Genomic DNA, 27,452 nt, shown 5'->3' on the forward strand with positions numbered 1-27,452 from the left:
TGGCCCAATCGCCTTCTAAATCCAGCCCGCAGACAGTCCAGGAATCAGTGTGTTTTTACATGAGTAGAATGTGTCCTTTTATTTAAAATGCATCTGTAGGTTATTTGTGGGGCACAGGAATTCGTTCATTTTTTCCCTTCAAAATATAGTCTGCCCTCCAAGGGCTGAGGGACAGTGGACCGGCCCCCTGCTGAAAAAGTTTGCTGACCCCTGGGGTCTTACCTGAAGTTTTGGGAGTGTATTTACTGTATAGTTCTACTATACACTGCTTGGGGGAGTATGGCCTATCTTGAGTGCTAGTTTGTCATGTTCCTTGCCTTTCAGATATTTAGCAATTTAGAGATTTTATTACAGAAATTTCCAGAGCCGGGGAAGGGGGAAGTAGGCGGGTATTTTTTCTCTCTTTAGGTACTTTCTGCTTGGCGAATCCGGAAAACTGAGGGAGCGCCGCCCACAAGTCTTTGCTCCTGTCTAGTGTCTCACGACAGGTTGAACACCCACTCCATTGGATACGACGCCCCACTCCCATAATGACACTTCAGGTAAGACCAGTAGTTCTTTCTGCCTGCACTTTCGGAGACAGTATGCCTGTGAATGCTAATTGCAAGTAAGTGAGGATGAGGAGAGCTGAGGATCCGCTTCCCACGGTTATCTCCTTGGCCACTGTGAGAACAGTGTGCTGGACTAGGTGGGCCCTTTGCCCAATCCAGCAGGGATCTTAAGTCACAGGAGTGGAAGAGGAAAAGAATGCCACCTTCACTGTGGTTGGTTCTGGCTTACCTAAAGAAACCCAAACACTGTGGATGTGAGCAACAGAAGGAATACCCCTGGGAGTTGAAGGCTCTTGGGAGAGCTTCAGTTACGGGTAAATGAGGTTCTCTGCCTTCTCTTGGCATGGGTTACCAAGAGGAGACCAATGGATAATAAATGGCTGGAAGCATGAATACAAATCCACAAACTTAATTTATTGTTAGGCTCTCTCATCTGTGCTTCAATTCCAGTGTTCTGCACATTAATAAATATATATTTGTTTAAAAAACCCCTCCAGTGTCTAATCTGCCATAAACTAACAAAAAAACCACCCCAGGATTTCACCCCCCACCCCCAGGGTTAGCACAGCTGACACACTTTAACCGTTCTGATAAAAAAATTAACTAACTACATTTCATTGGGACAAAATATACACATAGATGTGAAACAGCTGTAACATCATTTAGCACATCCCCAGGTATGATAGGCAGATATGTTCACATTTAAAACATTCCTTTTTTTTACATCAGATTTTCATACAGCATGAAAGCAATACTTTTTAAAGAGCCATATTCTTTCCTGGTTCTCTGAGCTTGACAATGGAGTTGGTTTAAAAATAAAATAACATTGAACAAAACAATTTCTGATTTGCTCTTGAAATCCAGTTATCAGGTATCCCTTAAATAAGGTAGTTTTGCAATCTCTGAATGCGATCTAAATATTAAAGGGCTGCGTTCATAATCTCTTAAAACTGAATCGCTGACCTTCTCAAAGTTAAGCACTTATAAGGCGACTTGATCTCAAAGGGAAAAAGAACTTAGCAAATGCTCAAGTCTGTCACTGAAATCTGGGGGGGGGGGGGGCTTAACTAGGCTGCATCATGCAGATTGACTTAAGTTTCCCTTTTTGGGTAAATGAACAAATGAGTGGCAGCTTTGTGCATTCTGAGACCAAGTATCATAAATACAAGTTACATGTTTATTATTTTTATAAATTGTGATTTTGTTGTCAGCTACCCTCCCTGACCCCCAGGAGTCTAAAAGGGATTTCCACATTATGGAGAAATGCTGTCCAGCCCATTAACTAAAGGCCTTTACTTCTGGAAAGGCACTTCTGGGCATTCAGGTTATCAATTCTGATTCCAGTCCTTAACTGCGCGACACAAAAATAGTTAATTTCACTTTTCCTAAGCAAGTATAAATTTTGTAGTGCAGAAAAATAAAGAAAATGTCTACATGTAGATGGAATAGTGGGGAAAAGGCAGACTTCCTTAAAAATCACCACAAATACTTTTGTTGTTACTGAATGATTGGCTGGTATAGAGGAGTACAAAAATACACACTGAATCCTTTAAAATATTTCAGATTATTCTGACAAATTCTGTTCCTGAATTTAAGTTTCCAGAGATAAGTGGCAGCCTTTTTTAAAAAGACTGTATTACAGTTAGGCGTGATGCAGACGTTAGTTATATTTCCCCACCCTGAAATGCCAAATTCAAGTACACTTGTGCAATTCTTTTTAATATAAAAAATATCAAAGCTCTTTCACAATTACTGTCCTGCTATCAAATTTTTAAGAAAACCGTCATATTACATGAAATGTACAAAAAGAAACTTTTAAAGAATCACCATATAAAATATATAAAAAATATCTACAGCTATATATATATATTTATATTTTTATATATTTATATCAAAATGATGGTATTTTAAGACAAAAGTGTCCACCACAAGCTGGCGTGGAAGCTGGCAAAGGAATTGAAAGGGCACTTGGTGTGGTTATGTTTTTCTCCTGAGTTCACAGATCCTATTGGATCCCCAGCGTAGGCCAAGTGAGAGCAGGTAGGGCTTGGTTTAAGCCGGTATGTCTACTGTACTATGGACCATTTGTTCCTCAAAGATATTCTTGCAGCATTGCTATGGCTCTGTCCACTTTCCCAAAAGGCATTGCTCTCCGGTAGCGACTTCCATTCATCAGCCTCCGCTTGTTTTGGCACAACTGATGCAGTCAGGCAGACCCTGAAGGTACCATAAGCTGCCTTACTGTGTAGTTTGCGGGAAATGGGGCATGGCCATGGGGTGCCGCCGTGAGAAACTTTCCCCAGATGCAACATCCCTTGGCGAAGGCAGAATCAAAAGGTCCCTGGGACGTGGCATCACCGGCAGAGTCGTCTCTCGCAACTTGCAGCAGGTGTCACCATTTCCTGATGATTCAAATTGAAGTTTCATTACTGCCTCTGTTCATGAAGAGAAGCAATCATGCAACTTGGGGTTAAAATAGAGGCAGGCTGACAAATCCTTTCAGTGAAACTACCAAGCTCATTTTAATATGTTAGCATTTTAATATGTTAGACAGACAGGTGTCAGCAGCTTGACGCAGTAGGAAAGTTAAAAAGTGGGTGAAATTAATGACAGGATGTTTTCGGGCAAGGTAACTGGTAAAAAGCAAGTATTCTGTTAACTCGGGTTATGCTGGTAGGGGATATTGTGATTAATTAGGTTCCAGGATATGACTCTGGTTTACTATCCTGATGAGTCAACTGACGTTAAACCAGAGTTCCCCGTTTCAGAAGCAACAGAGAACTTTGGTTTAAAATAAAGCAGGATTGAAGCACTGAAATTGGTGCACAAGAGAAAGCAGGCGAAAAGGAGGAGCAAACAGCCCTGACGTTTGTTCCAGGCTTTATAAGAACAAATGTCTGCAAATATGGGCCACTGAAGTGTTAAAAAGTATGGAGAGGAGCAGGCGTCAGAAACCCGAGAGGGGCAACACCACGCGACAGAGAGAAGCAATTCACAAACAGTCACACTCACTCAGAATCAGAAGTCTCCGCAGTTACGGTTCCCACATGGACATTCATGGCCAAGCCGTTTATCTGCTCTGGAGGCTGATCTCTTCTGGGGTTTTTTATTGTTACTCCAGAATCTGAAGTGGCGCGGATGCCATTGTTGGTCCCAATGGAAGTCATTCTTGACGAGATAGTGGTTTGATTATAATCTGACAGTTTTTCCCTTAATCTGTTCTTCATGTTCTTGTCCACCAGTGGCGGTGGGTAGGTGACTTTGTTCTTCAGTATGCCTTCCGTGGAAAGAAACAGGAAGTGGTGAGTGGAGAAATTCAGTATAATGAAATGGAGACAAATTCAAAACCTGTATTTAAGGAAGACTCAATGCTCCATGTATTCTTAGATTGGAAATAAGTAAGTCTGGCCTATCATTACTCTCAACCACCAATGCCTACCAAGACTTTGTCCATCTGGAAAAGCAATTTATACGGGAACAATCTTGGTACCCAAGCCTGCCCTTCACCTACCCTTTGGTACAAATCATCATAGAAGAGAGCTCAGATTGAGACATGAAATGAAAACCCAGCAAGTTCTTCCTGCTTGTAGGGATCAATTTCACAAAGCCTTTTAGCAATGCTCTCCGGCAGCCGTGACACACAGCAGCCATGTCCGGCAGGCGATTCTCTCCTACATACTCTCTCCTGCCTAGGCATCTCACTAAATTTCCACTTGACAGTCACGTCATGGCTCCCTGTCACTTAGGATGCAGGCATCCTCAAAAGGCATGTCTGCCACTTTCGAACTACATTTTTAGGTTTGCACCAAAGCATCTTAGGTGCACACCTGCAAAATTGTAAGGTGCATGAAGAACTGTTGTGTTTCATTATTTTGTATTAAATACATAACAGACCTGTTGGATCAGACCAAAGGCCTATTGAGTCCAGAGTTCTGTTTTCCAAAGTGACCAACCAGCTGTCTAGAAGAAGCCTACAAAAGTAGGACTAGACGACACAGCCCTTTCCCACTGCCATTTCCTAAGGCTGTCTCTGATCCCGCAAAGCTTATTCAGCCCGCATGACTATCAACAACCAAGCGATTTCTCCTCTGTGGTACTCCAATTCCTTTTAAAGAGGACTAAGTGGTGGTCATCACCCACATCTTGTGGCACCAAATCCCATTGTTAAACGCAACGGCTGTCAGTCTTTTTGGGCCAGTGGGCACATTTGGAATTGTGAGATAGTGGCATGGCAAAGAACAAAACAGCTACTCCATCTGAAAGGTTAGGGGAAAAGGCAGGTCCACAAAATGGAGCAGGCATCATTTCCCATTGATGGGGAAAAGGCACTGCTGTGCTTGCCTGAAGCAAAGCTCTCTGCACCTCTCCTTTGTTCAGAACGGATGGGAGGATGTCCAATCGTGACATCCATTGAAATATGGGTATGTTTAAGGTGGTGTGCTCAACGTAGGAGAGGCTGAGACAATGCAAACAGGAAGAGCTAACGGTCTCTTGAGCATTTATTTCTGGGGATATATTTACAGAGACCTTTCTCCATTACCTTTCCTCTGTTCTGGCTGCTGGTGGTTCTGCTGCACAAGTGGCTTGTTCTCCTTCTGCTGCCCTTCGTTCTCTTTATCCGGAGGCGCTTCGCTGCTGTGGTTGGTGTGGTTTTCCCGGTGAAGTTCCACGTTCACCTTGGTTTCCACCTTCAGCTTTTGCTTTGCACTTGGCTCCTCGCCGTCACTTGCCGTTACACCCTCAGAAGGCCAGTAGGGTTTCACGTGATTGGGAACAGAATCCACTGCAGGACACAGGAAAATAAAACCCCAAACCAATTAAAAACAAAAAGCGGCACACAACATTAGAGCTTCTCTCTGCAGCTTCCTCTGTTCTTGGAAGCAGCTTTGGCAACTATCTACAACACAGAATACGCCCATTAGCAATGACACATCTTTGGCCAAAGCGAACTAGTTTCAGTCTGTGGTATCTCCTGCCTGAAAACCTGGAGAGTTGCTGTCAATCAGTGTCAACAATGCCAAGCCCAGTGGACCAATGATCTGACTCGGGATGAGGCAGCTTCCTTTGCAGTCCTTTGACTCAAATCTGGTTTGCGTATAATTTCAGGTTTAGGTTCATGGTTGCTTCTTTTCTCCTTATTTGCAGCCACCCTGCTGGCAACCTTCGCTCCACAAATGAATTGGAAGGTCAGCAATGTAATCTGGGGTTGGGAAGCATATTTTTCTCACCACTGAGCATTTATTGGGCCACCACATACACACACAATCCAAAATTCATTCTTCTAAAACAGCAGGGTTATTGGCACTGAAAATGTTCTCACTTAAAAATAAAAATAGGGCACAAGAAACTTAAGGGCGGGGGGGGGGAATAGGTGATTTCTTGATCACAGCCAGGGACCAAGAAGTAACTGGATTCCGAGTGATTCCCTTTTACAATAAAGGGTTTGGTGATTACTTGAGTTTCAAGTACCGTATTTTTCGCACCATAGGACGCACCAGACAATAGGACACACCTTGTTTCAGAGCGGGGAGAACAAGAAAAAAAAAAATCTCCCCCTCTCTGCCCAGCGCCCCTTCAGCGAAGCGGCAGGAGGCGCTGCGCAGAGAGGGGGAGAATTTCCCCCCTCTTGTTTTTCCGCTCTAAAACAAGGTGCCGTTTAAGGTGCGTTCAGGCGGCTACCTTGGAAGCCTGGAGAGCGAGAGGGGTTGGTGTGCACCGACCCCTCTCGCTCTCCAGGCTTCAGGTTCCTTTCGACCTGCTCTTTGGGGCTGGCGGGGGGAAGCCCACCACCAGCCCCAAAGAGCAGGTCAGGGAGCAGCAGAAAGGCGCAGCGGAGAGGCTGCTGCCATAGCCGCGCATCATCTCTCCGGCCGGGAGAGGGTCGCGGGGCTATGGCGTCTTCACTCCATAGGACGCACACACATTTCCCCTTCATTTTTGAAGGGGAAAAAGTGTGTCCTATAGAGCGAAAAATACGGTATGCCACTTTCTGAGCCCCCATTTTCAGCCAAATAAAGTGACTTGTACATTTTGCAAATGATTTTTTATAAATGAAATTAAGCCTCACTAGGTGATGTTGTGGGGGGGGGGGGATGGATCGGCTCTGCTCAGTCTGTTTGTCACTGCCTCTCCTGTTATGGAGAGGGTCATTTCCAAGCCAGGGCAGTCCTGCTGCAATAGGAAACACTGCACTCTTGCTGAAATGCCACAAGAGAGACAAGGCAGGGAAAACACTCCACGTTCCTGAAGAGAACAAGGAGCTGTTTTCTCTCTTGGTGGCTTCATGTGCAGCCCTGCCCTTTGCTTACCATGGACCTGTTGCCTAGATTGTGTCAGCTGATTGGAGCGGCATTCTTGTGCCTGCTAACTGAGAGGTTTCTTCTTTCTCAGCCTTCCACGCTGTTCTGGGTAACACCCAGTGTGGCCAGGGGTATTTTTGGCTTTCTCTGAATTTACTGGTGCTGCAGCTTCGCAACCAATGAAGGAAGCCATTGCCCCATTCACCTAAGGAACTGCAGCAGCAGAAGACCTTTCTAGACTAGGAATCCTCTTGTGTAGTAAATGCTCATTTTGACTATGGCTCATCTCTGCTGCCCTTTTAACTTTTAAAATGATGTTTTTGTCTATCCTTACGACCGGCACCTGAATCAGGTGGGGAATGTGAAGTAACAAGCCAGTTGTTCCAGGGGTGGGTAACCTGTGGCCTGAGATTCTCTGTCTAATTTCATGCGGGTGAACAGAAGGGAAGGTGGATGGAAAACAGGATGGAATAAGTACTGTAGTATTTTTGGCTCCGGTTCTGCTGGCTTCCCCATCCACTGTCAGCAAGAAGGGTCCCCCAGCCCTGTCTTAGGCCAAACCCATCTAGATTTGGGGTGCATCTTCCAAGGGCAAGACCCTGCTAACTCTCTGAAGCACACCAGCCATATCAAAGTGACCTTTAAGGCCCCCACAGGAGGAAGCACAGTTTTAGCTGTTACTCTCTTACCTTTGGGAGTGCTGTGGAGTGGACCCCGGTCATTGTTTTTTGAGCTGGCTGTGTTCCATTTTTTCCCTGCTTCTACCCCGTCTTCCTCACTATCTGACGAGTGTGAGGAGGCATAGGAGCTGCTGTGTTCATCAAGGGACAACTCACTGTCCGAGTCAGAATCGTTCTCTGTAGAAGTAAACGAATGAAAGTGTTGAAACAACGCAGGCATCTGGTTTACTATATGCAAGAACCGAGGGAAACAGCAAGTGCATTAACTTATCACATCCTTCAAGCGTTCTTTAGTCACAGGTGTTTGGTCTAGTCCGCTCTATCAATCCTCTTTGTGCAGTCACAGAGGATAGGGCTCTCGATGGCTACTAGCTGCAACAGTTATGCTCTGCTTCCAGTGCTGGATGCCTCTATAAATGCAAGTTGTTGGGAATCCCAAGTGGGAAGAGACCTGTGGCACTCATGTCCTGCTTCCTGGTTAGCTTCTGTGCCCTAGAGAAGCCTCAGAGGAGGAAGGATAAAAGCCAGGGGAGTGGTGGTAGGACACAATGAGGCAGGGGGCAGGATGGTTGGATGCTGAACAAGCAACAGGCTTGAGTGAGAGGAAGGAGAGGCAGTTGAGAGGGAGGTGGGGGCTGAGGCTGCAACAGGAGCCTGCTGGTCCCACTGTATTCAGCTCCACTCCTCCCTTGTCTCCAAGGGCATAGAGAGCTTTGCATGGAGCAGAGAAAAGAGCACAGAAAACGGACTGAGTTTAAGATGGCTGGGAAAACAGCTGGATGGGGAGGAGACTTAGGGGAAAGTGGGAGACACAGTTCTGGCAAATACTTGACCCCCGGGGCCAGTCCTGCCTGTAGGTTTATCAGTTTGTATTCTGTTTCTTTGAATAAAGAATCAATTTTATTGCTCATCTCTGTGTCTCCGTGCTGACCTGCAGCTGAACCAGCCCTGACACCTATGCACGAGTAACTGTACAAACGCAGCTTTGTATCTTGCTATATTATGCATTGCAGAGGATCTCTTGTTGCCCTTTTCAACACAGTAGTACACTTATGGCTCCTGACATTTCCTATTACTACAAATATTGATTTGGTCCTGATGCAATATGGAAATTACCGTATTTTTCCGTCTATAAGACCCCCACCCCCTATTTTGGGGGCCTCAAAATTTAGAAAATAGGGGAAATGAGCTTTTGGGGAGGATTATTTGGGGGGACTGCCAAAAATCGCTCACCCACCGGAACACAGCACACAACCGCTCGCGTTGCAGCTGCCTGATTGCTGCTATTAGCTCTCTTGCTTGCCGCTGTGGCAGCCAATAGACAGCTGCCCTTGTTGCAGCAAGCAGGAGCGTGATTGGCGACCGCTGGTGGCAATTGGGGAGTGATAGGTGGTTTCCGCTCGCGTCACAGAAATCACCTATCAGCTCCCTGTCTATTGGCTGCCTCAGTGCCACAACAATCAAGTGGCCAATGCTGAAAATCGCTCACCCGTCAGAACGAAGTACAAGCCCAAGATTGTAAGCGGCGATTGTAAGTGACGCGAGCAGTTGTGTGCTGCAATTTTCGGCATCCCCTCCAACAATCAAGCAGCCAATCGCCACTTACAATCTTGGGCTCGCGCCAAAAAAACATTCGCGCATCCCCCCTCAGCTACCCATGTATAAGTTGAGCCTAAATTTTGTACCTCATTTTTGGGTCAAAAAAGCTCGTCATACACGGAAAAATACGGTAGTTACTGTTGCTGCTGTTACTTAGTAAAGTAAAGAGACCCCTGACCATTAGGTCCAGTCGTGGCCGACTGGGGTTGCGGTGCTCATCTCACTTTACTGGCCAAGGGAGCCGGCGTACAACTTCCGAGTCATATGGCCAGCATGACTAAGCTGCTTCTGGCGAAACAGAGCAGCACACAGAAATGCCATTTACCCTCCCGCCGGAGCAGTACCTATTGATCTACTTGCACTTTGATGTGCTTTGGAACTGCTAGGTGGGCAGGAGCAGGAACTGAGCAACGAGAGCTCACCCCGTCGCAGGGATTCGAACCGCCAACCTTCTGATCAGCAACTACTAGGCTCTGTGGTTTAACCCACAGTGCTGCTACTTAAGCCTGCCCTAATCAATGGCACCTGACAATGAGACAAACACCCTACAGTTTACTGAAACTGAGAAAAGCACTGATTGTATTAATACAAGGTGCTGGTTGGTGGGGACTAGAGGAGATGTTTGTCATATACGGTTCTGAGAAGAAAGACCTCTTACCGTTGGATTTTGATGGCTTCTTGTGGAAGATGGAGGAATCGCCTTCTGTATGACCTGCTCTTGCTTGGCTGGATGACACACTAAGCTTCTGGGCGGCTTCATCTCTAAGAAGAAGAAAAGGGGGATGATAGCAAGCAACCCCACAGGGACATCTGAAATTCTAGTCTGCTGCTTCAAATGCAACGTTTGCCTGGCGGACTGTATGGCATCAGTATAGCCACTGCAATTGGCATTCAGCCTATACTTAAATGGTGAAATCAAATAATGCAAACAACGTGTGCACAGGTAAGGTGCAAGATGCATACTGCACAAAAACGAATCTGCAGAAGCATAAGGGAAGCACAACTTGCGCAAAAGCAGCAATGCATTTTATTTCATTTTTGCAAAAGCAACACAAAGAGAAAAGGGAGGGGCCTGAAAGCCATGCGCCGCCACCAGATTACCTGAGAATATAAGCAAGGTAGCTATTGTGACTCTTGGCTGACCTGACGGTGCTTTCTAAGGAGACGGTGGATTCCCCAATAGTGGTGCGATACATATTTGGCTCTTCTACATACGTGTCGTTACAGTTCAGAGACCGCTGGGAGAAGGGGAAAAATAAGAGGTGTTGACCAGTAAACACATACGTTTATTTTAGAAACCACCCATCAAACTGAAAGGTCAATATTAAAGCTGATCTATACATACAGGCCAAATCCTGCAGTGAAGCTTTTGCTGGGCTGTACCATTTCATACTGAAATTAGGGGGCTGCACACTGAACACAGAATGCCCCTGAACACAGAAAAACTGGATCTCATGGAGACCTGCTAGCTTTCTTCCTGACATGCTAGTTTACTGTGGTTTGGGGGGGGGGGCGGGGTTTACTATGATGAGCAATCGGTAACAGGTGACACTCACATCTTTTTTGTAGTGGTACACCCAATCAACAGCCACATCATGTGGTTATCCTGATCATGAGCTTTGGTAGTCAAATGAGCCCTACATTTTTTGTTTTGAGGAAGCTTAACTTTTAAGTTATTTGTCCAAAGAAAGGATTGGTCTCACTAATCTTTTTCTTGGGCCATCCAAAATTAGACTTTTAGGAAACGGCGAGCTTTTAGCAGGAGAAACTTTGCTCCTGAAAGTCAATGAGCGGCCAAAGGTTTCCAATGATCACTCATTTGATTAATAAAATCAGATAATAAATGTAAATTTGGGATCTAAAAATATCACAAACAGGATAGAAATAACAATAAATGTTTCCTTAAAATGAGTTTCTGCCCTTAAACACTAACAAGAAAACTAGTGAGTTGCAGTAGGGTTATATCCAACTAAGTCTTACGCAGAGGAGACCCAACGAAATCAATGGACTTACGTCAACTCCAATCACTTAAATAGTTTAATAGGAATATGGCATATATCCCAATGCATATACTTCCATTTGCATTCTAAAAAAACCAAAGCTGAATGCAGCTCTGTTTTATGTTGGTAGGAGAGGATATGTCCTAAAATAAACAGAGTTCTAGGCCAATTGCTGATGGCAGGGAATCCAGACAAAATTTGGCATTAGCAATTTTGTCAGGATACAGAACTATTATGCGTCAGTGCTGGGAAATGCTTTTTGCAGAATGGCTCCTTACGGTTAACAATGTAGCTCTTGTGGTGGTGGTGTCATCGGTGAGTGGCTTCTTTCCAGTGAAAGTATTCTTCAAATGTTTCCTCACTTCTTTATTGAATATACAGTGGAAGAAGAAGATGAACAAGCCCTAGATTTTTTTTAGAGGGATGAAGAGAAAAAAGGACAAAAGGAAGAATATGTTTTAAAAAATAGAAAAAAACTTTGCAGGGAGGGGATTATTTAACGATTAAAGGAGGAGGAATTCACTAAGTTTGCCATTTTTACCTATGAAGCCCTGACTCGGCACTGCATAATCAGAGAAGCGATAATCCAAAGAAGTGGATCTGAAGACATTTTATCAAACTCACCTGTAAGCAGCTGAAGATAGCAAACAGGTAGTGAAATGTCATTACATCACTGTTCACCGCCATCAGACCGAGTAACCAGGTAGCGCTGATCAACAGTAGCAGCAGGAAAGCAGTCCGCAGTACAGAGCTAGATGAAAACCACAAAATAATTTGTATTAGGCATGAAATACGGCAGTCCCTGGAGCGCACACACTGCTATTCCCAATTCCGCCCCAGGAAAGAGAAATTCTCAAAGCTCGGGCTGAAATGCAGAAGTTCAGAATGAAACAAGTAAAGTCAAACACTACTTTTGTCTTGTTTGCTACGTGACCTTGTAAAAAATAAGTTTTTTGACTCGTCTGATCTGTGAATTCCAGTTTGCTGTCTCCTAGGAAGCCAGACCCCAGAGGCTTGGCTTATGGCCTAAGTAACACTCACTGATAAAGCAGGTGATATTTAAAGGGGATTTATTCTGTAAAGGTAAAAAGGTAAAGGACCCCTGGACAGTTAAGTCCAGTCAAAGATGACTATGGGGTTGGGGCACTCATCTTGCTTTCAGGCCCAAGGAGCTGGCATTTGTCCACAGACAGCTTTCCGGGTCATGTGGCCAGCATTACTAAACCACTTCTGGCGCAACAGGACACCGTGCCGGAAGCCAGAGCACATGGAAACACCGTTTACCTTCCTGCTGCAGCAGTATCTATCTATTTGCACTGGTGTGCTTTTGAACTGCTAGGTTGGCAGAAGCTGGGAAAGCAACAGGAGCTCACCCCGTTGCGGGGATTCAAACCGCTGACCTGATTGGCAAGCCCAAGAGGCTTGGTGGTTTAGACCACAGCGCCACCTGCATCATGTGCTAGCAAGTGTTTTCCTCATCAGGTGATATGCTTCCACTGACACCAACTCCTCTCTCTGTCACACACACACACACACAGTATTATACTGAGCACACCAGAAGCGCCTTCCTCAATAGAGTGATTCAGAAAACTACAACAATCTCCAGAAACCAGATGATATGTCTTACCCTTGTTCATCACTGGGCAGTGGCAATACCTGCCTGTTATGTACACCGTTAGTAAAATGGTAAGGGACTGCCTTGCCTCTAACTTGTACATATTTGAGGGTGGGACTCCTCAGAAGACAATGAGGCAAACTTCCGGACTGGACAAGCATTTTTTTGGGGGGGGGAGATTTGTGTGCAGATCAACAGAAGAGCTGCTTCTGTGCATTGGAATCTTTTATCATCACCTGATCCACCTGAAGTTCGTTCTAGCCCCATCCCTGCCAAGGGAAGAACCTGGAACCTGGATTAGGTTATCAATTACCTGGGGCCTAACGGTAATGCCACAGGCTGGGAAGAGCCAACATGGTTCCCTCCAGATTTTAGTAGATTACAACTCCCATAAGTCCTGACCAATGGTTATGCTAACTGGGGCTGATGAGTTGTAGACTCATTAGATCAACACACTAACTACCCATTCCATAGATGTACCCACGTTTCCTTAATATATTGTGCAAAAGTGTTGAATTTTAGTATGTTGTAAGCAGCTCCATGGGTAAATTCTGGCAGGGCATAGATAACTTTTTTTAAAATTAACATTTTATTCTCCTTGCTTACATCTTAGCAGAAGCATGCTGTCACAGGGTGTAGGCACCTTCTGGCCTGAAGGCAATTCTTTTACCTTTAGCAGCTGCTTTCAGTACATCACTGTAATTATGCTATGGGAGAAAGTGTCTCAAGATGGGGATCACAAGCAAGAGAAAACTGAAAGGGGACAAGGGAGGGAGTGGCGGAGCAAGAGCTGACAGAAGGGGAACGAAAGATTCAACAAATAGTAAAAAGAACAATGGCACTAAACAACGTTTCGAAGGAAGAGGTGTCCCAGTTTCAGTCTGGGAGCAGGAACAACATGTCTCTCTGTCTTACCACTTCTCATGATTAGTTTCTTTCAGTCACGGTTACAAACTTACACAACTCCAGTTTTTTCCAGTGAACGCTGCCGTCGTCTGCATGATGCTTTAACTGCTAGTATGAAGATCACAACGTTGATCTGGAGGGGGGAAGTATGGATCAGAATAGTGATGAGCAGGTGTTTTCTTTCCATGAATTCACCAAAACACGATTTTCTACTCAGCTAAGAGCCCCTCACTTCATGTTATGCTTTGCTTTCTTAATTCAAGAAACTTTGGCTCAGTTGTCTTGAAGATTCTGCTTTGCAAGGTCTGAAGTAAAACAAAGCTTCTGGAGCTAGCTTAGTAAGAACAAGAAATATTTTGGCCTTACAAATTGTACAGCAGTGCCTCGCAAGACGAAATTAATTCGTTCTGCGAGTTTTGTCTTGCGATTTTTTTCGTCTTGCGAAGCATGGTGTCGGGAAAGTTTTGGAAAAGCTTCAAAAATCACCAAAGTCTTTAAAAACCTCAAAAAAGGCTACCACACCGCGTTCTACGAGTTGCTCCTCGAAGTCAAGTCGCAACTGTATTAACGGTGTTAAGAAAAAGGAAACAAACTTGCAAGATGTTTCCATCTTGCGAAGCAAGCCCATAGGGAAAATCGTCTTGCGAAGCAGCTCAAAAAACAAAAAACCCTTTCGTCTAGCGAGTTTTTTGTCTTGCAAGGCATTCGTCTTGCGAGGTACCACTGTACTTGCAAAAGGTAGATACTACTGCAAATGCACAGATACCATTATCATGGACATGAATGCTTGTAACTGTTGCAAAAACAGCATGCCGGATAAACTAGTCTACGTGAAAGTATGGGACAGGCTTGAGGCCAGGAAGGATTCACGCAGTACGTGGGAGGAACAAACAACCAGGAAATCCCTTGGGGCACAGTAAGTGTGAGACTGCTGAGCTCTGGGGCTTGGTTAATAATGTTACCGCACGCCAGTGCTGAACTCAACTGTCGAGTACTGTAGTGCAATTGCTTTATAACACAGGAGTGCTGAGGTTTGGGGGCTCATCTAGCCCTGAACATGATCAGTATTATGCAAGAAGCCTTTTTAAAGCTATATGCCGGTGACGGTGGGGTGAAAGATCAACTCATTATGATGTGCATCCCCCAACTGGACTTCCATCCTCCCCAGGCCAGAATACTTTGGATGTTTTGTCCATTTTGCAGCTGAAAGGGTCCTTAGAGAGGGGATTCGTTAGGGTAAGAGGAAACGATTTCTCTTCCCCAAATACATTTTGTTCTTTAGAGACCTTACAAGCTTGCAGTATACCAGACTGAGAAAGGAAAAGAGAATTCAGGGGTGAGTGATGCATATCCACAAGACTATGTGAGGAGGCCCAACAGGCCAGTTGCTTCCAATTAAAACTTTTTTTGGGAAATAAATGTTATTACACTTTCAAAAAGTTGACATATATACTTAAATACATAATTTTTTTTATCTTTTCCCAACTTCCCACCCCGTTTTCCATGGTGTCTGAATTTCTCCCCCTCTGCTGTGCAATACCTTCCATCTCTGATACCATCACATCACTACTGTGTTCTCCAATTCCTTCTGCTGCTCATATTTCAAATCCTGCTTGCAAGTTCATTCCCAATTACAACTTCTACGTGGGTGCAAGCCACACACATCATGATACTTACGGGCATAATTGTTCTCTAGATTTGATTCCTGGCCAGGAAAACACACAAAAATATCCCAACCTTTTAGTAATTGACAAAAGGTTGATTTAATAAGTTACAAAAAGTTTCCTAGTGTGCAGAAAGGGATGCCAAGTTTTGATTGAAATTTGTACGGCAAGGCTTTTTTAATATAGTTTTAGGATTAGTTATTGGAGCTGTGCTGTTCTATGTCTTTTGTACATTTGATTTGAATTTAGGGATGTATACGACAGATGGATTTTAAAGAATGTTCTACAGTCAAAGTGCTTGGCAGTAATAAATTCAGCTCGGACGCATTTCACGCCAAAGGCAGATCCTGCAATACTTACAACCACAACGATCACAATAGGTCCTGCAAAGCTCCAAATCAGGGTGTCGTGAACGGAGAGCCAGCAGAAATCTGGGTTCCCATAGCCCTGTGGATCCAGCCCCACTGCAAGACCTGTATCACAAGACAAAAGTGGAAGGAATATCTGATGTGGAGTGTCTGTCAAAATAGTTCACACAATCCATCCATATCACGAGTACTGGGTAACCATTGCCGGAGAGGTATGGTCTTTCCCTCTCAGAGCAGCCACCACCCAAAAATATTTAGCCATCCGGAAATGTCTGGCATCAGTTAATTTGGCAGAAATAGTCTGCTTCTCAAGACTGAATATTCATTTGTGGCATTTGCACCAAAGTGTAGCCAAACATCTGAATCCAATATTTGCCGGCAGTTTTATTTTATGCACATTGCCTTAAGATTTTATGAAATTAAAATAGACCCAATTCTTGCCCTTAAGTGTGCAGTTCACCTACTATGAAAATTAACAGGAATTATAGTATTTCTCTTAGGTTTGGGGCTTGTTTTAGGGCTGCTCAGAATCACATACAATGCATTGCAAGAAAATAAAATAAAATACACAAGTCCCAATGGGCTTTATCCACAGGAAGATTAAATACTTTTGTAATGTCTGAAAAGTGCTAAAGAGCCTTTCTACATTTTTAGAACTCAAAAACTGTGATTCAAATAAATACAAAAATAACACAACTAAAAACACAGCAACCAGGCCTATTGGTATAGAGTACAGTGGTACCTTGGTACTTGAATGGCTTGGCTCCTGAACAAATCAGCTCCCAAACGCCGCAAACTCCGAAGTGTTCCGTTTTGCAGAGGTTTTTCAGAAGCTGAACATCTGATGCGGCTTCCGATCGAGTGCAGGAAGCTCCTGCAGGCCATCGGAAGCCTCGCCTTGGTTTTTGAACGGTTTCGGGAGTTGAACACGCTGTATTGTTTTTAATACTTGATTGGGAGCCACCCAGAGTGGCTGGGGGAAACATTATTATTATTATGTTTGACAACCAAGGTATCACCACTGTATTCATTTTATCTTTCTCTATCAGGACTGCTCAATATTTTCAGAATATTTGTGAGTGGAAATAATCCCTTTACCCTTCACTGCCTCAGTTTTTGCCAAGGGTACCCATTTTACTGAATACCTCAAGCTTGGGCAGAAAATATTAGAGTATATAATTGTCAATAATTTAATTTGACTGCAGATTATGAGGCTCTTTCTGTTGCATGCGTTTTTGTATGTGCAAAGGATCGTAATTTTACTTGTCTGTCAGCTACCAATGGAGAACAATGCTTTGTTTTCTAAGGAGCCTGCTTCTGAACTTTTCAAGTCCTGACTTCCTGGGAAACCATGCATGACTCACAATAAGCTGTCAGCAAACCTTATCGTCTGCTTTGTTCTGCTACCGCTGATCATTTGCAACAAATGTTTGGCTTGCATTATTAATTATTGTGCAAACATACATAAGGAGTGGGACCGGTCAAACTGTAATTTATAGTTTTGCATTAGGAAAGCAGACAATTACTATACGTGTGTGTGTGTGTGTGTGTGTGTGTGTGTGTGTGTACACAGAGGTGAAAAGTTAATATTTTATAAAGCAGAAGCTGCTGACCGCTTTGGGCCAGTGGACACATTTTGAATTTTGAGGAAGTGTTTTGGGCACCAGTCACAAAATGGCTCTATTTTGGGTGTGCAGCATTACACAAAATGGCTCCATTGGTGTGTGGCATGACAACAAATGAGAGTACAGTCATTTCTCCTCCTGCCCTGCTGCACAACCTCATGTTTAATACAGGAATTCCTGTTGGTCCTGATTGTGGAAATAACACGATAATGATTTCCCCCCAAACAATGTTGCTGTTGCTGTCGAATAACAACAGAGGACATCCCCAGTACTAGAAAAAGTACTGCCCCGCAGCCCCGCCAGGGATGTGTGGTGGCAGGTTCTGGCGAGATCTTGCAGCACACACAAGATAAGGCAGCATCTCACCAAAAGCCACCACTACTGCTGCCTCTCCACTGGCAGTGGGGTGAGCGCGGAGCCCACGGGAGCGCCCCCTCTTGGGGTTTCGCTGCCCAAAGTGGCTGCCTCAGCCTGCCTTGTGGGTGGGCCGGCCCTATTATTTATTGAATTTATATACCGCCCTATACCCAGATGTCTCAGGGCGGTTCACAGAAAAGATCAACATAAAAATCACAATATATTTTATCAAAATAAAAACAACAACCCCAAAAAGTCCACATTTTAAAAGGGATGTCAGTCATATCAACCAAAGGCCTGGTTAAAAAGGAACATTTTTGCCGGGCGCCTAAAGGTGTATAATGAAGGCGCCAGGAGAACTTCCCTGGGGAGAGCATTCCACAAACAGGGAGCCAGTACAGAGAAGGCCCCGTTCTTGTGTTGCCACCCTCCAGACCTCTCGAGGAGGAGGCATACGAAGGAGGGCCTCAGAAGATGATCTCAGGGTCCGGATAGGTTCATATGGAAAGAGGCGGTCCCTGAGGTATTGCAGTCCTGAGCTGTTTAAGGCTTTATAGGTCAAAACCAGCACTTTGAATTGGGCCCCACAGAGCAGACACACCTGTACCTGCTTCTCACATGCACACAGACACTCCACATGTGAACAGCCACACAAAGATTTCTCCTCTCTTTGCCATGCATACTTCCCCCTCCCTCAACCCCTCTTTTCTACAGGCCTTCCATACACACAGACCACACATACAGCTCTACCCCTCTCTGACCAAATTCACCCCTCCCTCTCTTTCACAGGCCACACATGCATAGAGACCAGATACAGACCCCCTTCCTCTTCTCTCTCATACACACATGCACATACACACAGAAAGAGGCCACACATGCATCTCCCTCCTCCTCTGCCCTCCACAACCTGTCCCAGCATCCTTGAATTAACACCCCCCACCCCACATACCTGTACATACAAAAAGGCACCTCCATGGGTGAAGGAAGTACTTGCCATCAGCTCCAAGTGGCTGGCGAGCAACAAACAGCTGAGCAAATTGGACAATCCCTGCTGCTCCTTTCTTACCCCAGACAAAGAGCCCCTTCATGGGACTGAGGCAACTCCCGGCTGCCAGCTCCATATTTAGTTTAATGGATTAAATTGATCCATTTTAAAGGATATTCCACATTAATCAGGCAGGAATTTTTTTTTTTTTTAAGTATGACCTAAGCACATACAAAATTGGAGGTGGCAGTGAGCAGCTTAAAAGCATTCCGCTTCCCTCGCGTAGAAGGAAATGCCTTGTGTAAAATGTCGCTTGCTGGGCATACTCTTAAAAACGAAGATTGTTTTACTCCGGTTTTATTCACATTACAGCACAGTCCTATGCTCAGAAGAGTTCCACAGAATTTATTCCCAGATACGTGTGCACAGGACTGCAGCTTTAACTAACTGATTAAAAGTCATGCAATTAATTGGCTACGATTTTAAAAACTGCACGACAGCTCTATCAGCTATATTTATTTGAGCCTGCGGTGCACCACTAAGGATTTTTTTATTAATGATTGCTATTTCATTAGCAGAAAAATATAGAACAAGTAGAAACCCAGAAAGTTTAATTTAAATTGTTTTTGGCTTCAAACACTGCATACTTAGTCTTTCACACCCTGTTCTCCAACACCCCCCCCCAAAAAAAAACCTTACAAGGAATACATCTCACAGCTCACTAATGAGACCTTTTAAACAGGAGCACAGAGGCCCAAGGTAGCTTTCTTTCAGCCCCAAGCACTGAAAATCCCTGGGTGCTGAACAGAACAAAGTAAAAAAAGCCAGTGTCCCACAGAGTCCAGCATCCTGCTCTCACAGAGGCTAACCAGATGCACAAGAAACAGGTTTTCTTCTGCAGTGCTCTCCTCACCACGAAACATAATTTTAGTGGAAGTTAGGCAAACTCTGGCTCTTCTTTCTTTTCAATGAGCTTTAAAGACACCTTATTTTTTTAAAAAAGGGGGGGGAAATGTGTTTGGACACAGAAATGTCATGCAGGATGCTGGGTTAGAATAATCGTGCTATTTGTCCAGTATTGGTTTTCCTTTTCTTTTTTTGTTGAATGTAAATGTTTTTTTAATTGCTTTACAACATTTTAAAAAGGTAAAGGGACCCCTGACCATTAGGTCCAGTCGTGGCCGACTCTGGGGTTGTGGTGCTCATCTCGCTTTCCTGGCCAAGAGAGCCGGCGTACAGCCAGCATGTGGCCAGCATGACTAAGCCGCTTCTGGTGAACAAGAGCAGCACACAGAAACGCCGTTTACCTTCCCGCCGGAGCGGTATCTATTTATCTACTTGCACTTTGATGTGCTTTCGAACTGCTAGGTTGGCAGTTACAACATTTTACTGCTCGCTTATTTGATGCATTGTATTAAGTATCAACAGCTTTGCAAGGTAATGGTCCTTAAAATGCAGCAAAGAAATGTTCTAAGTAAAGAAAATTAAAATATGCATAACTTTAAAAATATGGTGAGGTAGGTACCAACCAAGAAGAGGGGTTTTTTTTGTGTGTGTGTGTAGTGGAAACTCAGCTATGGAGAACAGCTTCCTTGCAGAGAGGCTTGCTTGGTGCCTCTTCTGTGGCCTTTCAGCACCAAATAGAGAACTTTTCATTCATCCAGTCTTTTAAACTGTGTTTGAAGCAAGGGCTGCAAGTGATTTATGCTGTCTCTGTTGTGCGGAAGCTTCTGTCTTCTTTTGTTGTTGAATTGTTGGTTTTAATTGTTATAAATTGCACCTCTAATGTTCTTTGTTATAAGTCACTGGGGGAATATTTATTGATGGGTGGCAATATAGATGTAATTAAATAGTAAACAAAATAATAAATAATCATCTGCAGGGTCACATTTTCTGTGTGCCTGAGGAAATATTTCTACCAGAGCAAGTGAAATCTAGAGCATGTCCGCCTCTTTCTCTTCTCAGAATATGAAAAACACTGCAAGCAACCAAGTAATTATAATAAAGTGAATGAAGTTATTCCTGAGGTATGTGTGCGATTCTTGTTCCAACTTGAATGCAGCTATGTTTTAAGTCCCTTTATCTGCACAGAAGTTACTTTAAGTAGGGCAAGAGGCACCCAGTACAAATGTGTGTCTCGTCTTCATTTTGTGCCTGCAACTGCTCCTAATATCTAAAGCAGTGGTTTTCAACCAAGACTGGCTTCTGTCCCTCTTTCCTTCCTTCCCTTCCTCTGATGCCCTCCTGCGTCTCTGCCTCCCAAAGGCTTGCACAGCTGTTTGTTGTAGCAGCCCTGGCTACAAGCTCCGCAGGCGAATGGTGACTCTGGGGCTGGCCAGGGGGTGCTGGTTGCTGAGAGCTATGGTGGCCTCAGTGTAAGCAGGAGAGGGACCCTAGTCAGTCCTTGCTGTTGGGAATGAACAGACAAGTGGGAGGCTTGGCAGTCAAGCAGGCAGGTACTGCACTGGCCTTTCTTGTGCTTGCTGTGTGCAAGGCCTGCCTGGGAGTTGAGTGCCCAGCGCCAAAGGGGAGCCTTTCTGCCATGAGGGGCTGGCAGCACACGCTGCAGCCTCCCAAGGTAAGGTGCTGGCCTCATGTTCACCTTTGGCCAGTCTCTGTTGGGCCATTAAGGCTGGGGGCATCCTCTTCCCAGGCCCCTGTGGGGCAGTGTGAAAAGGCACCTCTCTTTGGGACAGGAGGGGGAGTAGCTCAGAGACCAGAGGCAGCAGTAGCAGCTGCCCAGAGAACTCACAAGAGGGGAAATGAGAGGAGGCCGAAGGAACACTCCACAAGGGAGGGTGTTCAAAAAAGGGTGAGAGGCTGCTAGCTTTGCAGGCAAGGGGCGACATAACTGGACTCCTAAGCCCCACGGGGTGCCACAAAAATAATGTAGTTGGTCAAGGGAGCTGTGGACTCAACAAGGTTGAAAACCTCTGATCTAAAGGCACCACTGATAAGTATAATCCTAAGGATGCAACTACTTCTTGAATTAGGCCCAGCACGAGGAAAGGGGAGCGATTATAGGGCATATATCCATTGATTTAAAAACAGTTTCTCTCCACAAGGAACTGGAAGTCCGTATGGAAGTGTTTCAGGTATGGGGCATTATTGAACAGTTCAAAAGCCAGAGCTAAATAGCAAAACTTTTAAAATGTCAGGCATATCAAGCAGAGAACATGCAGCGATGTCACCAGGTTCTCATGACTCTTTGAAAGGAAGCCATGACAGCCATACTGATAGAAGAGAGTTTTAAGTTTGTAGTGTAGATATCTCCCTACCATCTTAGCTTTTCCTCCTTCATCATCTAATTTTCCTTACCTGTTATAATGGCAGGAATCCCCCAGCCCATGACGTAGTAGAACCTCATGTGTCCAAAGTTGATGTTTCTCACTTCCGTCAGCATCCGGTAAATGTGAAGCTGTTCAACGAACATCCAAGCAAAGGTGCTCATGTAGAAGTAGTGCAAAAGAATGGCTATCACCGTGCACACAAACTAGAGAAAGAAAGACGCCATGAAATTAGAATGGCCTCTGCTGAGCCACAAAATAATCTGGCACGCGAGATGGACTTCCGTTAGACGTAAACAAGCCTCTAAACTTAAGAGGTAGCCTTTAGCCATCACAACTTCCCTAATTACAGAAAGTTTATCCTAATGTAGTAGTGCTCTTTTAGAAATACTTGCACAACATCTGTCTTGCAGCCTCCTAGCCATGTACAGTTGCAATCAAAATTATTCCACCTCCATTGCAAATCAGGTTTATTATAAAAATTTACAGACCTCCAGCTGTTTGCAATGAGCAAATCAAGCAAAAGCAATTGAAATAGCTCAACATGAACGGATGCTTCAAGTGGTTCCCCCAAATTCAGATGAAATTGCAATTTAGCGCTTTGTTCAAGCCTGGACAAACTGCAGCTAGCCTAAAGGGTGGTTTACTACATAGGTGGGGAACCTGTGAGCCTCCAGATTCCAACTCCCCATCAGCCCCAGAGAGCATAGCCAATGGTGAGGGGTAATGGGAGTTGTAGTCCAGAAACATCTGGAGGGACACACGCTCCCTTCCCTTGGTTAAGATCAATGACAGTTTAGGGTTTGGATGTAACTCAAAGATGATTAATCAACAAATGGAAGCTGAAGCTTCCGTGCAGCCATAATGGAGGAGTTGGTGGTAATATACCAGATCAAGACACCTAGGTTCATCCCTGTAACAATAAAGCCTAGCTTATCATTCCATCTGAACGCAGTCACCATCTCTCACATTGGACTACTGGGGAAGGGTGAGTAGATTGGCACTTGGCCACCTCCTCTAATCAAGGCATTCACAAAGGAGTCAGTGAGGAACTGAACCTCCCCTGGCAACCCTACAGGCCTGCCTCACACTTTGAGAACTATGGTTTTAGTTGCTCTGGCTAGTTCTTTAAACAAAACTAAAAATATGCCCCACAAAATAAAAAAAAAGTTTTTACTGCTCTAAACCTGTATGTGTGTGTGTATTGGCTTCTAAAAATATTAGTTTTGTACAGGTCACCATGATGAAAACTATTATTTCAGGTATGCAACAAAGAAAATATATCATTTTTTCCCCCATCAATCATCCACGGATGATTGAAACCTCTCCCTGCCATGTTACTGTTGCTTTACAGAAACTTATAAAAGCTAAACCAAATGACGAGGAATTCCATTTCATGTGTGCTCCCACATTCTTTGACTTTTCATGCTCATCCGCGTGTGACTCCTTGGACAATTCTTATTCCACAAGGAAGGATTAATAGTTGCTTGAAACACAGTCACTGCTACAGTTTCAAGGAGTGGCCCTTTACTGTGCAATACGTAGCTTGCTAAAGAAAATACCTTAACAAATGGTTTAAGGAACAGAAACAGGTAGTAGTATATTGTTGTTAACTGAGGTAAAAGAGGGGCAAAAGACTGCTGTTCTCATGCTAACATAAAGGAAATTGGTTTCTGCAAATTCTGTCAAACAGAAATACGGGTTTATAAAACACAAATAGGCCTTTTGAAGTGGCTTGTTGAAAATGAAGGATGGGCACAATAATTTTTAAAGAACCACCCGCAGGAAAGATGATGCAGCACTAATAGCTACGGTGAAGCTTGAAATGCTAAACACAAACTAATTTCCCTGTATTAGTAGTAGAGCCTTCAACCTCTGAGACCTCCTGCTGACAGAGCAACAGACCGCCAGGCACCAGAGATATTAGGTCAGGGGTAGGCAACCTAAGGCCCAATCGCCTTCTAAATGTGGCCCTTGGACGGTCCGGGAATCAGCGTGTTTTTACATGAGTAGAATGCGTGCTTTTATTTAAAATGCACCTCTGGGTTATTTGTGGGCCATAGGAATTTGTTCATTTCCCCCCACCCCCAAATATAGTCTGGTCCACCACATGGTCTGAGGGACAGTGGACCGGCCCAAGGCTGAAAAAGGTTGCTGACCCCTGTATTAGGTGGAAATAAGATGGCAGCCACTGTGCCTGGTACTTCTTTCAACTCTGAAAGATGAAGAAGAAATAGTGCCAGCACTATTACCTTCCCAAAGTGCTAACAAAGCTTTATTCTCCCTTTTAAGGGCCTAGCGCTGAGAGGAGCAGCTAAAACAGCCTCTCTCTGCTGCTTATTCCTGCCAATGCTCACCCCAAACTGCTGGTAAACTTACTGGGGGTCCTGATGGGGTGATGCTTTGGGTGGTGGTGGGGGGGGTAAGACCTATCAAACCTGGCACGGGGCCTGGTAACAGGTGCTTTGACCAAACGGGACTTTCTTCCCAGTAAGCGTGCAGAGGACTGGAGCGATGAGCAACGCAGTCTTGCGCCCTCTTAACAATCTGTTAGCAGTTCTATGTCTGCCTACGTTTGTCACAGGAACAGGGTAGGGTTCCTGCTTAAAGCCAAACCATCTGCCAGGGTTCTGCTTGTCCCAAACGGTGCTAAATTGAATGTGGATTGGGGCCAGCGCAGCCTCAGCATCAAGCATTGCTTCTGTTTCGTTTGGTGCCCTGTTAGAAGCTAGCATGCGAAAGGCATTGAAATTAACTCTTACCGGATTTTCTGTCTGGTTGATTCCTATCAGGAAGACTAACTCTGAGAAGAAGAGGGCAGCCACCAGGTTTTTGTGGATGCTGTGCAGGTTGGAGCGCAGGGTTCGGATAAGCACAAGGAGGACAAAGGTGAGCAGCAAAGCTACCAGTGAGATGGAGACTGTTGTGTAAGTGATAATCTTCAGGGGAAGTGCCTCGCCGTTCTGTGGAGTTAAGAAGAACCGTTTTTGCTACAGGCCCTTTCTAAGTGCTATATATAAAAAATGTTACTTGAGTTAATTTCACACACACCCAATCACATAGTGTAAGGAAGTAGGAACTGTGGTGACTCCAAAGAGTGAGAAAAATGCCTTAAAAAAATGTCAGGTACCTTCAACTCACTTGAGGGTTTTTCTTAGTAATAAAAAGAAAACCACAATTAAATTGGTTTCAAACTACCAAGCAAGTTTTTACTATTTTTTCCTTCCAAATTTATAGCTTCCTGAAGTACAGTGGAACCTCGGTTGTCAAACATAATCCGTTCCGGAAGAGAGTTTGACTTCCTAAATGTTCAACAACTGAGGAACAAAGGGATGTCGGCAAATTCAATTGAGAAAATTGAAAAACAAGCAGCGGAAGCCGTTTGACTTCCAAGGCATGTTCGAAAACGGAAGCATTTACTTCCGGGATTTTGGCATTCGGGTTCTGAAACTTTAGTCAATGGAGACGTTCAAGAACAGAGGTTCAACTGTATATCCGGACCAATAGGAAAGACCATCCTCTAGAATAGTAAACTCAATCCTTTTGTGAGCCTTTATGAAGATACAATCTTTCAAGAGGCAGGGGTAATTCCATGCACTGAATACTATACTTTTTACAGGTACAGTGCAGATTCACTCAGCTACAGCTAACCTTGCCTGTAATCAGAATTTTGTGTAGAATCTGTGGCTTAAAATATGAGACTTTCAGGCTTACTTATTTCAATGTTTCTAGCCCTCATAGTTTTGGAGATAAGAACACAAGTTTGCCTTACCAGAAAAAGATCAGCAATTGGCTCTAGGGGACACAGTCACTTACAGAAGGCTACAGAGCAGTGTGTACATATAAACATGAGTGTTTATAAACTGGCCTGCAGAGACCTTATTGCCAGGGATCCTTAGTAAGGAAAGGCCTACATTCGCACCACCCTGCAGCTTACTGTCTTCTCTTTGATCACGGGTTAGTGACAGGGCAATGTCATTCTTCTCTGCATTTGGAAACACATGGGTAACTTCCGAAGCGGCTCTCAGTCCTGACAAGTTGATTATTGAGCCAGGTGCAGGGCCTGTGACTTCCCTCCATCAAGATATCCAAGGACTTAAAATGGGCAAGCATGGACTGAAGTGCAGGGTAATGGTGCCCAGGCACAACTCTGTTAATATTTGGGAAGTCAAGGTTTCCTGCCCAGTTTTTATGGCTGTCTATTCAATGGCCATTTTCATCCAGTTGGTTGTATCGGAAAAGAATCATGTCAGCTCCCAGAAAGTTTACTGCAGAGCCTCCCCGTCTGTAAAATGGGAGTCACAGCAGCTCCCTTCTCAAGCTTAGGGTGAATTAAAGCTGCAGAGCAACTTGGAAATTGGAAGGGTGAAAAAACTGATATTAAGGGATGGAAATTCCGGGTACTAGTTCTGTATATAATTAGCCATCCTGCCGCCTTGTATGGGCCTTCAGGGAATGTGATGGTGATGAACACATTCAGCAAGAATGTGGTGGTGATGTAACTTGTTTCAGAGAAATCTACAGTGTAAGATGGTAGCAAGCAAAATAAATTAGTAAAAACAAGCAAACTAACTGTAACAGGAATTAGTGTCAAGGCATGCCATTCTGATAAACTGGTGATTTGCCTTTCAAGATAAACACAAAACACTGATGGAGGTCTAATCAAACCTGCTTAATTTCATAACTTTAGCAAACCAAAAAAATCCCCATGAAACTGCACTTACTTCACGTTTTGAAATATCCATTAGGACAGCAAAACTGGTCATATGGTTGCACTGGCAAACAATTCGGCTCTGGCTTCTAGAGAACAGCTCACATCCCTTTGAGGACCAGCCCCCGGTTTCTCCAATTCTAATCAATGGGAAATGAAGCAAAAAAACCAAGATCCAATGACATTTGTATGACTGGCTGGCAGATGGAACTATTTCAATGACGAATTGCTATTTTCCTTAAATGGCCGTCTCTCCTTCACTCGCCGACTATTAAGTAGCAATGCATCTGTTCTGCCAATTTCCATGCACAGAACTTTGTGAGGAAATACAGACAGGAATAACCTGAATAAATTTGGTGCTCTCCATGTCTTCCAAAGAAGGGCAGCCATGTGTTCTACCATGACAGCTCCATAAGGCAAAAACAGGTAGTAGTAGTAGCAGCAGCAGCAGCAGCAGTAAATAATAATAATGATGATTTATTATGTATACCTTGCCCATGTGACTGGGTTGCCCCTGCCACTCTGGGCAGTTAGGGAAGCACAAGAAGCAGATGCTTAAAATAGCAAGATTGCTGCTTCTTTAAACCTTGCCTCAACATGACAAATGTCCAAATTATATGCAGGTAGCCTAAATAAACTACGTAACCCATTCTTACTACTTTATTAGGCTTAGCTGTCTCTTTGATCTTCAAATAGTATTGAATATTCTCTTGGTTAACACACTCTAGTAAAACTCATTATTATATGTCTCTTTCTTTATTTGATATGTGTATATTTTTATGCTCTTCTATTGATTGCATAAGTG

General features: G+C 44.2%; 1 protein-coding gene across 3 annotated transcripts in view; it reads right to left on the reverse strand.

Annotated features, from left to right (window-relative positions):
• Window positions 1-944: 944 nt before the first annotated feature.
• CELSR1 (cadherin EGF LAG seven-pass G-type receptor 1) overlaps window positions 945-27,452 on the reverse strand; it is a 149,957-nt gene continuing 123,449 nt past the window's right edge. Inside the window, exons 23-35 of one of the 3 annotated variants that reach the window (XM_053406111.1) lie at window positions 26,661-26,787; window positions 24,699-24,899; window positions 21,968-22,142; window positions 15,675-15,787; window positions 13,704-13,783; window positions 11,754-11,880; window positions 11,408-11,533; window positions 10,273-10,367; window positions 9,788-9,891; window positions 7,540-7,707; window positions 5,092-5,334; window positions 3,564-3,828; window positions 945-2,986 (exon numbers count right to left, since the gene is read on the reverse strand). In XM_053406111.1, the coding sequence (XP_053262086.1) occupies window positions 2,962-2,986; window positions 3,564-3,828; window positions 5,092-5,334; window positions 7,540-7,707; window positions 9,788-9,891; window positions 10,273-10,367; window positions 11,408-11,533; window positions 11,754-11,880; window positions 13,704-13,783; window positions 15,675-15,787; window positions 21,968-22,142; window positions 24,699-24,899; window positions 26,661-26,787 (1,849 nt within the window). In that variant the 3' untranslated portion in view covers window positions 945-2,961. Of the gene's footprint in view, window positions 2,987-3,563; window positions 3,829-5,091; window positions 5,335-7,539; window positions 7,708-9,787; window positions 9,892-10,230; window positions 10,368-11,407; window positions 11,534-11,753; window positions 11,881-13,703; window positions 13,784-15,674; window positions 15,788-21,967; window positions 22,143-24,698; window positions 24,900-26,660; window positions 26,788-27,452 lie in introns of all 3 variants that reach the window. The other 2 variants (XM_053406110.1, XM_053406109.1) reach the window with 2 other exon arrangements.

The sequence above is a fragment of the Podarcis raffonei genome, chromosome 10, assembly GCF_027172205.1.
Source record: "Podarcis raffonei isolate rPodRaf1 chromosome 10, rPodRaf1.pri, whole genome shotgun sequence".
Lineage (NCBI taxonomy): Eukaryota > Metazoa > Chordata > Lepidosauria > Squamata > Lacertidae > Podarcis > Podarcis raffonei.